Raw genomic sequence first — 13,378 nt, 5'->3', positions numbered from 1 at the left:
GAAATTGTCAAATTCACACACTTATCAAGAGAACATTCCTGGTTATCCCTACTTCCTCTGATATGGCGGACTCACTAATCACAAAAGCTTAGTTTGTTAATGATTTCTGAGTGTTGGAGTGTGCCCCTGGCTATCCTTAACTGAAAGAAAATGGTGCCGTCTGGTTTGCTTAATATAAAGACTTTGAAATTATTTATACTTTTACTTGATACTTAAATATATTTTACTTTTGATATATTTACTTTTGATATATTTCAAACCAAATACTTTTAGACTATTACTCAAGTAGTATTTTACTGGGGGAATTTCACTTAACTTGAATCATTTTCTACTAAGGTATTTTTACTTTAACTCAAGTATTACAATCGGGTACTTTTTCCACCACTGGTCATGGTCAATGATTTGTGCCAATTGCATAATAAGAGGCCATATCTAGCATTGACCACACACCCTGTTCCTTTCCTTTCTCATTGTTCAGCAATGTACAGTGGGGAGAACAAGTATTTGATACACTGCAGATTTTGCAGGTTTCCCTACTTACAAAGCATGTAGAGGTCTGTAATTGTTATCATAGGTACACTTCAACTGTGAGAGACGGAATCTAAAAGAAAAATCCAGAAAATCACATTGTATGATTTTTAAGTAATTATTTTGCATTTTATTGCATGACATAAGTATTTGATACTTCAGAAAAGCAGAACTTAGTATTTGGTACAAAAACCTTTGTTTGCAATTACAGAGATCATATGTTTCCTGTAGGTCTTGACCAGGTTTGCACACACTGCAGCAGGGATTTTGGCCCACTCCTCCATACAGACTTTCTCCAGATCCTTCAGGTTTCGGGGCTGCCGCTGGGCAATACAGACTTTCAGCTCCCTCCAAAGATTTTCTATTGGGTTCAGGTCTGGAGACCGGCTAGGCCACTCCAGGACCTTGAGATGCTTCTTACGGAGCAACTCCTTAGTTGCCTTGGCTGTGTGTTTCGGGTCGTTGTCATGCTGGAAGACCCAGCCATGACCCATCTTCAATGCTCTTACTGAGGGAAGGAGGTTGTTGGTCAAGATCTCGCGATACATGGCCCCATCCATCCTCCCCTCAATACGGTGCAGTCGTCCTGGTCCTTTGCAGAAAAGCATTCCCAAAGAATGATGCTTCCACCTCCATGCTTCACGGTTGGGATGGTGTTCTTGGGGTTGTACTCATCCTTCTACTTCCTCCAAACACGGCGAGTGGAGTTTAGACCAAAAACCTCTATTTTTGTCTCATCAGACCACATGACCTCCTCCCATTCCTCCTCTGGATCATCCAGATGGTCATTGGCAAACTTCAGACGGGCCTGGACATGCGCTGGCTTGAGCAGGGGGACCTTGCGTGCCCTGCAGGATTTTAATCCATGACGACATAGTGTGTTACTAATGGCTTTCTTTTTGACTGTGGTCCCAGCTCTCTTCAGGTCATTGACCAGGTCCTGCTGTGTAGTTCTGGGCTGATCCCTCACCTTCCTCATTAATGCCACACGAGGTGAGATCTTGCATGGAGCCCCAGACGGAGGGTGATTAAACGTCATCTTGAACTGCTTCCATTTTCTAATAATTGCGCCAACAGTTGTTGCCTTCTCACCAAGCTGCTTTCCCAGCCTTGTGCAGGTCTACAATTTAACCCTGATGTCCTTACACAGCTCGCTGGTCTTGGTCATTGTGGAGAGGTTGGAGTCTGTTTGATTGAGTGTGTGGACAGGTGTCTTTTATACAGGTAAATAGTTCAAACAGGTGCAATTAATACAGGTAATGAGTGGAGAACAGGAAGGCTTCTTAAAGAAAAACTCTGTGAGAGCCGGAATTCTTACTGGTTGGTAGGTGATCAAATACTTATGTTATGCAATAAAATGCAAATTAATTACTTAAAAATAATACAATGTGATTTTCTGGATTTTTGTTTTAGATTCCGTCTCTCACAGTTGATAAAAATTACAGACCTCTACATGCTTTGTAGTAGGAAAACTTGCAAAATCGGCAGTGTATCAAATACTTGTTCTCCCCACTGTATGTTGACCATGAACTCAACCACAAGGTGGTGGTCGTGGTCAACGATTTACTACTGTATCTGATCATACCCCAGTTACATAATCAGAAGCCACATCTAACATTGACCACACACCTTGTTCCTCTCGTTCCCTTTCTTGTTGTTCAGCAGAGCGTGACCTGTGTGTGTGTTTGTGTGTACCTACATGCACCTCTGTGTGTGTATGAGCATGATCGGTTATCAATTGGCCCCAGCCCTGGAATAATAGAATAAGTAGGGATGGATTTACGTTGGGCAACGACCAACAAGTCTGTAGGCGGTTGCTGTTCCTGGGTTGAAAATGACAGATTCGGCCTGGGGACTTCACAGCTTCTTTATAAGTATTTGGTGGAGAGAAGACTGGCTTAAGAATACATTTACTTCTACTGGATATTTTAAAGCCTTTGCACTTCTAGCCTTAAAACTGGTCAGAATTGAAGGAATGATGGATGGTGCTACATTTCGGGAAATTCTTGAGGGAAACCTATTTGTCTTCCAGAGATTTGAGACTAGGACAGAGGTTCACTTTCCAGCAGGACAATGACCCTAAGCATACTGCTAAAGCAACAACCAAGTGTTTTAAGGTGAAACATTCAAATGTCTTGGAATGGCCTAGTCAAAGCCCAGACTTCAATCCAATTGAGAATCTGTGGTATGACTGTCACGATAATTTCTATCCCGATGTTCTAACTGAACTATTTTATATCTCTGTCTAATTCCTGAAGGATGTAAATCTCCAATTCAAAGAAATAGACAGTCTCAGCCTGCAATAGATCAATTCTTGATTCAGAGAGCGCTCTGCCCTTTGTCATGGAAATTGCAAGATTATGTTATAATGCTTGTATTGCATTATAATGGTTGTTTTATTTGACAGAATAGAGTATTCTGTTAACTATTGTGTGTGTGTTCTATTGAGGATGGCCCTCTATGAGATAACACTGACAGAGGAGATGTACGATGTCTTTGGGTGATAAAACCTAAAGAGCATTCCAGAGAACATGAGGTAATGTTTTTGTGCTGTACCGTACCAGGGTGAGATGGCTCCAGTTTGGAGTAGGAGGACCAGACACTGGTCTATACAATGAAAACTGTTGCAACAGCAGTTGCTGTCTGCTATGTATTATAGATGTCTATCATACAAATCTTAAACTTGTGACCATTCTATGTATCTGTTGTTTGTCATGTAGGTTGAGAGCGGTGTATCTTGGCTATAAAAGATCTTTGTACTTTTGTTTTATCACTCGGTTCATTAGAAATGGTGAATTGTTGAAAGTCATTGCTATTGCAAAGCCCTTATTATTAAAGATGTACTTTAAGTATATCTCTGACTCGTGTGTTAAGTTTGACTCTCCTCATTTGATAATACAGAAATTAACCACCACACCTTCAAGTGCAGAGAAAATATTTTTATACACACACACAAACATGTTCAAATCTTAAGTTACGCCTTGCTCAGACAGTTACTTTTCCATTACACACATACATTGTTTGTTATAATCTGCAACATGTTTCATAATTTTCTGCAAGCCTAACAATTTCTCCCCTCCATGGGTGGGGACAGAATGTCCTGTTATTGGTTTCACAGTAGCACAACTTGTCTGTCTATAGCTCCTCATATCCTTTGTTTCACACTTGCACCCTGCTTACATAGCTAAACAGGAACAAAATGTCCTGGTTCTAATTCTGACTAAAACCACACACATCATCAGATTATAGTTTTATGATTCTAACACATTTCACACAATTATATGGTTTCAGGGTGGAATACTTTATTTGTTATCTTAAACATACAAATTCTTCTATCAATGACTTAAAGATTGCTGTATATCAGCAGAACCTATCCAAATTGAAGCAGCTGGAGAAGTTTTGCCTTGAAGAATGGGTAAAAATCCCAGTGGCTAGATGTGCCAAGCTTATAGAGACATACCCCAAGAGACTTGCAGCTGTAATTTCTGCAAAAGGTGGCTCTACAAAGTATTGACTTTGAGGGGGTGAATAGTTATGCACGCTCAAGTTTTCTATTTTTTTGTCTTTATTTCCCTGTTTGTTTCACAATAAAAAATATTTTGCATCTTCAAAGTGGTAGGCATGTTGTGTAAATCAAATGACACAAACCCCCCAAAAATCCATTTTAATTCCAGGTTGTAAGGCAACAAAATAGGATAAATGCCAAGGGGGTGAATTCTTTCGCAAGCCACTGTATCATTCTTTACTGCCTCGTCATTTCTAAACTGGTTAAACCATACTGAACACTGCACTTACCATTGTTTCAATTTACTACAGTGAAACATGGCAAAATCAGTTTGAATGCGCAGCAAACTCAAACTTTTCTCCTCATGTGCAGTGTAATCCCAGGCTGTAGCGAATGGGGAGTTATTTTTTGCCTAGATTTGCATGAGATTAGTCTTCTCAGATAAACATGGCTGGACCACAACACTGATCGAGTCACTAAATCCTGATTTGGGGGAACGATGGAAATGGTGCCATTCCCACTGTCCAGCGTGGCTGTCAGATGAAAATGCCATATTTTACCATTCATGAATATACTAATCTCGGTTAACCCAGAACTAAAGTCTTTGGTAATAGGTCAGATGCTCAATTCAGTTCTGGGTCCATACGTGATCAGAGAAGAGATAGAATGAGGATCAGAACCGGAATGAAGAGCTCCACCCTCTCTCTTTGTAAGTTACCGGAAAGTCTATGGGCCAAATGTCACCTTCCCTGGGAAATCATGCTTTGTCCAAAGCACTAACTAATGCTGCTCCTAATGCTGCTCGTTATCTCACTCATCCCGTTGTAATCATAAGAGATCTACAGATACCATTTATGTTTACGTAGTCTGTCCATGAGAGATTACAAACATACAAACACCCAACTTCAGAAACTATTTGGAATACATGTTCTTGATCCTAGAGTCATGAAATGTTCGGAGTACATATTCATTGCCTTCAAATCATTTGAAAAATGTAAATGGACAAAATGGAGTTTGGAGATTTTCTTCAGACAGTGATGATAGGCATTTTTTACTACAGTGAAACATGATGAAGATGCTTATTTTATTTATTCTGTTATATCTTGCTCGCAATCAGGAGTTAGACGAGTAGGAGGGAAAAATTGTTTCTGGCATTTCACTATGTTGGGGTTTATTGATGTGAGACTATAGAGTGTTGGGGGGTTTGTTGAAGTGAAATGAAAGATGAGGCACAATTTGTGTGATGGGAAATGTGATGAGTTTGAACAGTGTTCTGAATGATGAGTGTCTTCATTTGCCTGTGAGTGTGTGTGTGTGCGTGCATGTGTGTGTGTGTTTGCGCGTGTCCATGCATGTGCAAATGTGTGTGTACGTGTGTGTGCAAATGTTCATGTATGTGTAATCAATGTGTTTTACAGACACCAAATGGGCCTTTCACACTTGTGGGGCAGTGGGTTCAGAGGGGCCCACCCCAACCCAGTGTAGCAGCTCATATCGGAACAGCAACATCAACGTTACCGTGGTAACCAGAAGCCCATTCAAAGGCATCCAAATCTGGAGAGTGCCGGAGACTGGCAGCTACAGGTAAATCAAAACACCGGCTGCATCTCAATAGTCTTAAGTGGCTTCCTTTCATGGTAGGTGTAACATATAGGCTGAATCTCAAAAGTCGAAATTGGCTTAATTTCATGATAGGTGTAACATACAGTACAGACTGAATCGCAATAGTCTGAATTGGCTTGGAGATGTAGCACATATGCTGAATCTTAATAGTCTAACTTGGCTTAGGTAGGTGTAGCACACAGTCTCAATCTCAATAATCTAAATTGGCCTCCTTTCATCATAGGCGTAACAAAGGGGCTGCATCTCAATAGTCTAATTTGACATCCTTAGGAGAATGTCCAATACAGATTTGCTTTAGACACTCATGCACAGACTCTATCTCTCTCTCTATCTCCCTCCCAACCCTCAAGCGGCCTATAAAAAATCTATAGCCTCGCTCTCTCGTCCACGGACAGCAATCGTCTATCGTTTCCACCTCCTTAAACGAGCGGGGCATTACTGGCTAACCAGAGTCTTTGGGTTAGAGAGTGTGGCTCTAATGGTTAAATAGCATGACTCACACACTTATTACACCCGGCTCCAGTAACCCACAATCACACGGTGATTAAGAGGCTGCTTCTTATGCCTCTCTTTCTCTCTCTCTCTTTTTCTCTCTCTCTCACCTGGACTCCATTACTTTGTTGATTACCCCTCTATATCTGTCTGCACCTCAGGTTGTTCCCTGCGTCAGCATTGATGTCGTTATTTTTTTTCCCCTGTCCAGAAGCTGTTCCTGTTCTATTTCATGGCCATTGTTTATGAAATGTTCTCTCTCTACCTGCTTCTCGTCTCCAGCGTTGATACCACAGAATGCTAACACCATCAGGGAGTTTTTGTTTTAGTTGGTGATGTCGGGTCCGGGTGCCGTCGCTGATGGAAGCGGGGGTGCCTCAGCTAGCTCATCGGGCTTCCACACCTTAGCTGGCACGAGAAGTCTTCTTGCCTTGGTTGGACGTGGCAGGCACCCACCCCACATCATGTTTCAGCCAGCCCATCAGGCTCCCATGCCTTAGCGAGTTCAGCAGGCTCCCACGCCTCAGCCAGCTTGTTCAGTGCCCATGCCTCGGCCAGCCCGTCAGGCTTGCCCAGGTGGGACACCGGGTGGCACCCCTCGAGGGGGAGGGTACTGTCATGCCTGTTCCCGCACCCCCTCTCTGGCGCTTAATATTGGACTCACCTGGACTCCATTATTTTGAAGATTACCCCCTCTATATCTGTCTGCTCCTCAGGTTGTCCCATGTGTCAACATTGATGTCGTTATATACAGTACCAGTCAGAAGTTTGGATACATCTACTTATTCAAGGGTTTTTCTTTATTTTTACCATTTTCTACATTTTTGAATAATAGTGAAGACATCAAAACTATGAAATAACACAAATGGAATCAAAAAGTGTTAAACAATTCAAAACATATTTTATATTTGAGATTCCTCAAAGTAGCCACCCTTTGCCTTGATGACAGCTTCCAAACTCGTGGTATTCTCTCAAACAGCTTCATGAGGTAGTCACCTGGAATGTGACAGGCGTGCCTTGTTAATTTGTGGAATTTCTTTCGTTCTTAAAACTTCTTTGGGATCGGCACCCCTTCCACGGGACGTTGAGCTAATGTAGGGTAAGGTGATTAGCATGAGGTTGTAAGTAACAAGATAACAAGAACATTTCCCAGGACATAGACATATCTGATTTTGGCAGAAAGCTTAAATTCTTGTTAATTTAATTGCACTGTCCAATTTACAGTAGCTCTTACAGTGAAAGAATAACATGCTATTGTTTGAGGAGAGTGCACAATTTTGAACATGAAGAGTTATTAACCTCTAGTAACTCCCCATCCCGGGTCCGGGAGTGTAATCATCGACTGACACTAATTAGCATAACGCAACGGACATAAATATTCCTAGAAAATATTCCTATTCATGAAAATCACAAGTGAAATATATTGAGACACAGCTTAGCCTTTTGTTAATCACCCTGTCATCTCAGATTTTCAAAATATGCTTTACAGCCAAAGCTAGACAAGCATTTGTGTAAACAATATAGCTCCGTTTGTTCTTCACGTTTGGCTGAGAAATGGCCCAGAAATTGCAGTCCCGAAATATATTCTAAATTAGCTCCATAATATCGACAGAAACATGGCAAACATTGTTTATAATCAATCCTCAAGGTGTTTTTCAAATATCTATTCGATAATATATTCAGTAGGACTGATTGGAATAATGGCTACCTCTGTATTTTACGCAATAATCACTCTGAGAGCCATCAGGTGACCACTTGAGCAATGTAGCCGCTTACGGGTATTCTTCAACATAAATGCGTAAAACTACGTCACAATGCCGTAGACACCTTGGGGAATATGGAGAAAAAGTAACCTGGTTGATAGCCCATTCAATGCTCAATTGGGACGCATTGGAACGCAGAGCTTTCAAAAGATGAGTCACTTCCGGATTGGATTTTCCTCAGGCTTTCGCCTGCAATATCAGTTCTGTTATACTCACAGACAATATTTTTACAGTTTTGGAAGTGTGTTTTCTATCCTAAGCTGTCAATTATATGCATATTCTAGCATCTTGTCCTGACAAAATATCCCGTTTACTATGGGAACGTTATTTTTCCAAAAATTTAAATACTGCCCCCTAGTCACAAAATGTTAAGAAACAAATTAGGTACATTTGGTCATTCTTAATAGAACATTTTGAACAGAAATGTAATGGTTCATTGGATCAGTCTAAAACATTGCACATACAAGTGGCCAAAATCTAAATTGCACCTTGGCTGGAATAATACATTATGGCCTTTCTCTTCTCAGTTAGATTTGGGTATGTCATTTCTGGCAAAAATATGGCTTACAGATACTCCCGTAAAGCCCAGCTCAATGGCTATCTAGCTAGCTTTGTTTCACCCCGATTGGGGCTTATTTGACAAAGATAGAGTTGTTCAAGTGAAGGCCGCCCACGTCATCGGCATGCCATAAAGGCCTATAGGACACCAAATATGGTATCCTATAGGATATACTACACCCCCAATGAAATAGTGAAGTCTTGTTACCTTCTAGGATCTCTGAGGAACAGATACTCCCGTGATTTGACTTGTTCAAACAATGTTTAGGGTGAGATTTTCACAGATTCCTTTCTTTGCAAATTGAACAGGTGGAAATACAAAATCCATTGTGCGTGCTATATGGACCTTTATAGGATATGAAAAAGTATTTTATCTAACAAAATGACACTTCATGTTATCTCTGGGTCCCTTTGGATGATAAGTCAGAGCAAGATTTCAGAATGTAAGTACACATTTCACCTTCAGAGGTGAATTTATCAAACCTATTGCGTTAAAAAAAGTGTTTTGTTGTCAGGAGCTCTCCTCAAACAATAGCAGGGCATTTTTTCTTACTAATAGCTACTGTAAATTGGACAGTGCAGTTATATTAACCTCATAGTCCGACCCATCCCGGATCCGGTATCGTGACTACGGCTCAAGCTCATTAGCATAACGCACAATGCGAAAAAATATTCCTAAAAATATTTAACCTCCACACATTAACAAGTAAAATAGCTCAAATGAAAGATAAACAAGTTGTTTATCTTCCCAGCAAGTCAGATTTCTAAAATGTTTTACGGCGAAAACATAGCACATATTTATATTAGATCACCACCGAAACAAAAGGCAAGCGGCGGCCATTTTGTCCCAGAAAAAAATAAAATTTAAAAGTAGGATTAAAAAATAAATAATTCACTAACCTTTTGAAAATCTTCATCAGATGACAGTAATATTACATGTTACACAGTACATTTAATTTTCTTTCAATAATATGCTATATAATATCCATAAATCTCAGGTGACGACATTTAAAAAAAAAACATGCTACTCAAATGTCAGGAGAAATGATGATAGCTCCGACAGATAACGTCAGATAACAAGCAATAAACATGACTAAATATACATGTTCTACATATATTTACAAAGATACACTTCTTCTTAATGCAACCGCTGTATTACATTTATTTTTAACGTTACAGACATCGTTCACTGGGCTATACTATGAGTCGGCGCTCAGATATTAGCATATGTCTCCTCTACGTTTGGAGTCCACAGAAACCCAAAATAACCACATAAATACCCTTACCTTTGATGTTCTTCCATCAGAAGACGTAGAAGGAGTCATACTTACCCAATAAATCGTTTGGTTTCACGTTGTGTGTCCCTGTATTAGCATATGCTAACAGCTTCAGCTGGAATGCATCAAAAATGACTTCTGGTCCAGCACTCTGCGCATTAAAACTTCCAATTTACATATTATATGTCGATTAAACTGGTCAAACAATGTGCAAAATCGAGCTTTATGATGTTTTTAACATGTAAAACAATGATCAGCGCGAACAGACAAACCGGCTTCAATTTGTGTATCTTGGAAAAGACCGTTCCCCAAATCGGCCGCGCGCAATAGAGTGCCTGTATTTGAGAAGGACACGAGCAATTTCGCCCGCCAAACGTGCAGGGCTCGTGCAATTCTCAGAATGAACGCGTCATTTGAAAGCAGACATCGCGCTGAACAGATAGAGACTGTTCCTGGATCCGTAGCTGCCTGGGAAGGGTGTTGGCGATGACGTCAAAGTTGACCCAACTTTTCTGTTGTTCACAGAGTGTTTGGGAGAATGGCTCTCCTGAGAGTTCTGCTTTACATACAGACATAATTTAAACGGTTTTAGAAACTTTAGAGTGTTTTCTATTCAATAATAATTTTTATATGCATATATTAGCAATTTTGGGAAAAAATATTTTCAGTTTACTATGGGTACGCACTTTCTCCAACAGGGGCAGTATAGAGGGAGAGTTCTAAGAGGAATTTAAGCTTTCAGTCGAAATAAGACACTTGTATTTACTCTAAAATCTTAGTTCTTGATATAACGCGTTGAATCACTTACAACTGTCCCGTTAACGGAATGCCGATCCTTAGGACAAAAATAATAAGAAGAGACTTGCTTGGGCCAAGAAACACTAGCAATGGACATTAGACCAGTGGAAATATGTCATTTTGGTCTGATGAGTCCAAATTTTGGATTTTTGGTTCCAACCACCGTGTCTTTATGAGATGTGATGTGTGGGAGTGATTTGCTGGTGACACTGTCAGTGATTTATTTAGAATTGAAGGCACACTTAACCAGCATGGCTAACACAGCATTCTGCAGCGATCTCCATCCCATCTGGTTTGCTCTAGTGGGACTATCATTTGTTTTTCAAGAGGACAATGACCCAACACACCTCCAGGCTGTTTAAGGGCTATTTGACGAAGAAGTAGAGGGATGGAGTGCTGCATCAGATGACCTGGCCTCCACAATAATCCAACCTCAATCCAATTGAGATGGTTTGGGATGAGTTGGACCCCAGAGTGAAGGAAAAGCAGCCAACAAGTGCTCAGCATATGTGGCAACTCCTTCAAGACTGTTGGAAAATCATTCCAGGTGAAACTGGTTGAGAGAGTGCCAATGCTGTCATCAAGGCAAAGGGTGGCTACTTTTAAGAACTCAAATCTAAACTGTATATTGATTTGTTTAACACTTTGGTTGCTACATGATTCCATATTTTTATTTCATAGTTTCATGCCCTCACTTGTATTTTACAATGTAGAAAATAGTACAAATAAAGAAAAACCCTTGAATGAGAAGGTGTGTCCAAACTTTTGACTGGTACTGTATATATAAAGATCGTATTTTCAGTTGTTTAAAGCTGGAGTACATAACCAAAATTAAAAAGACTCAAAAGCTAACCTTAGGGACGGGAAGCATAGAAATAGCACACATAGAACGGATCTACAGCTTATCAGACTTGGTTTCTATGGGGGTGACAGATCTATAACTCACATTTCTATGTGAATTTGGTGGGGTAGACCTTTAAGTTAAATTATTTCTAATGCCATGCACTGGCGGTTCATGCCTTTCCGTTTGTGTGTATGTCCAAAACAGGATCACAGCTTGTGGGGCAGCTGGAGGTCGCAGTGTATTGACCATGGCCAAGTCACATGGTGTCCAACTCACAGCAGACTTCCTGCTTCAGGAGGGCGAGTTGCTTCACATCCTGGTGGGCCAAAAAGGAGAGGACGCCTGCCCCAATGTGAGTACCATCTTCCCCAAAACGATTCTGAATAAATGTCAAGGCTCAACACTTTCACACTTAAGCCCCATCCCAAATCAGCCACTATCTCCTACCTCTGAGGAAGGCACTCAGAGCTAAAAGGACTGAGTAGATCCAAAAGACACTTCAACTTTTGACTGTCCAGGAAAATTAAGAAAAAAGAGCACTCTGTTTCTGCATCGATCAGAAAGATTTATTGACAGGACAAACCATCACCAGTTAAATGGTTCTGGGTTAATTCATATTTTTGGGGGGGATGAAGTGCATTTGGGTATACCTTTTTCCAGGACTGTAGATCTAAGAGGACTATAGCTATAAGAAGGGCCTGATAACTTGGGGGGAAAAAACAAATACAATGAAGACAGACCTAGGTAAAACCAAGGTTCTTATTCCGGAGTCTTTGGGGCTATAGTAATGCTTAATTGTGCCTTCTTATAAGCCAGGTGGAATATATCACTTATACTTTCACTAATGCTTTATCACTTATACACCTAATACAAAATTATGTCAGATCGCCAGAAGTCCATAAGTAGCCTATTATAGACTACCGCATGGCCTAACTCGACATTCCAAACTGGAATGTTGAAGTCTCAGGGATACGGAAAAAGAAGAACATCCTCAAAACTCCTCTCACACCATAAGGGAACACGTTTGAATTGTAATCCCATTGATTGCCTTGCCATTTCACCTGTAAACGTTGTTGGAATGAATTCACTCTCATTCCATCATGTTGTTTTTGGCCTCATCCCGGATTTGTCTTACACTTTGGGGTTCTCAGTCAGGAATCATTTGGAAAATGGATCAAAAAAAATGTCAGACAAGGGAAAGCAGAGAGGTGGCCCAGACACATTGTCAATGGGAAACTGCAGTCATTTGAGGTCTCAGACTCTATCAGGTCTATAGTCCCGAAGGGAGTAGATACTCCCAGAGGTGGTTGGTGCTATAAAAATGATTAGTTCAGGGTGTTGGTGTGTTCAGTGTTTCTCAAACAGCCTCCCCTCTGTAGGAGTATTAATATCCTTTTAGGCTTTAACACACCACGCACGCATGCACACACACACGGGGCGGCAGGTAGCCTAGGGATAAGAACATTGGGCCAGTATCCAAAAGTTCGCTGGTTCGAATCCCAGAGTCAGCAAGGTGGCAAAATCTGCCGTTCTTCCCTTGAGCAAGGCTGTTAACCCCTAACAACTCCCCGGGGCGCCGATGATGTGGATGTCATTTAAGGCAGCCCCCTGCCTTAAAGTGTTGGGTTAAGGTGTTGGGTTAAATGTGGAAGACTCATTTCAGTTGTATCCCATTACACACACATACAAACTATGTGCCTCAACCCTAGCAGGATGGCAAGAGCAACAGGTGGGGGTTAGGGGTAATTCTGTGTGAAATTGAGCTCTCGCTGCTCCCATACTGGCCAAGGTTGATGAAAAGTTTTGGGTTGGAAGGACGGGTCTGACTTGGCTGTTTGGTTATTATTACCTGTCCTCAACACCGCTAGTCGTTTGGCTCTCGATACGTCTCTCATTTGTTACAATAGCCCAAGTTGCCGATGGGCAGATTGGGTAGAATAACACACTAAATGCAGTAAAAAGCCTGGTCCCAGATCACTTTGTGCTGTCT

At 41.0% G+C, this 13,378-nt stretch overlaps 1 protein-coding gene across 1 annotated transcript in view; it reads left to right on the top strand.

Annotated features, from left to right (window-relative positions):
• alk (ALK receptor tyrosine kinase) overlaps positions 1-13,378 on the top strand; it is a 768,505-nt gene that overhangs the window by 686,681 nt on the left and 68,446 nt on the right. Inside the window, exons 12-13 of the mRNA XM_029621021.2 lie at positions 5,452-5,617; positions 11,593-11,740. Coding sequence (XP_029476881.2) covers positions 5,452-5,617; positions 11,593-11,740 — 314 coding nt within the window. The remainder of the gene's footprint in view (positions 1-5,451; positions 5,618-11,592; positions 11,741-13,378) is intronic.

This window comes from Oncorhynchus nerka, linkage group LG28 (genome assembly GCF_034236695.1).
Source record: "Oncorhynchus nerka isolate Pitt River linkage group LG28, Oner_Uvic_2.0, whole genome shotgun sequence".
NCBI classification, from domain to species: domain Eukaryota; kingdom Metazoa; phylum Chordata; class Actinopteri; order Salmoniformes; family Salmonidae; genus Oncorhynchus; species Oncorhynchus nerka.
This window is presented reverse-complemented; position numbering and strand designations above follow the sequence as displayed.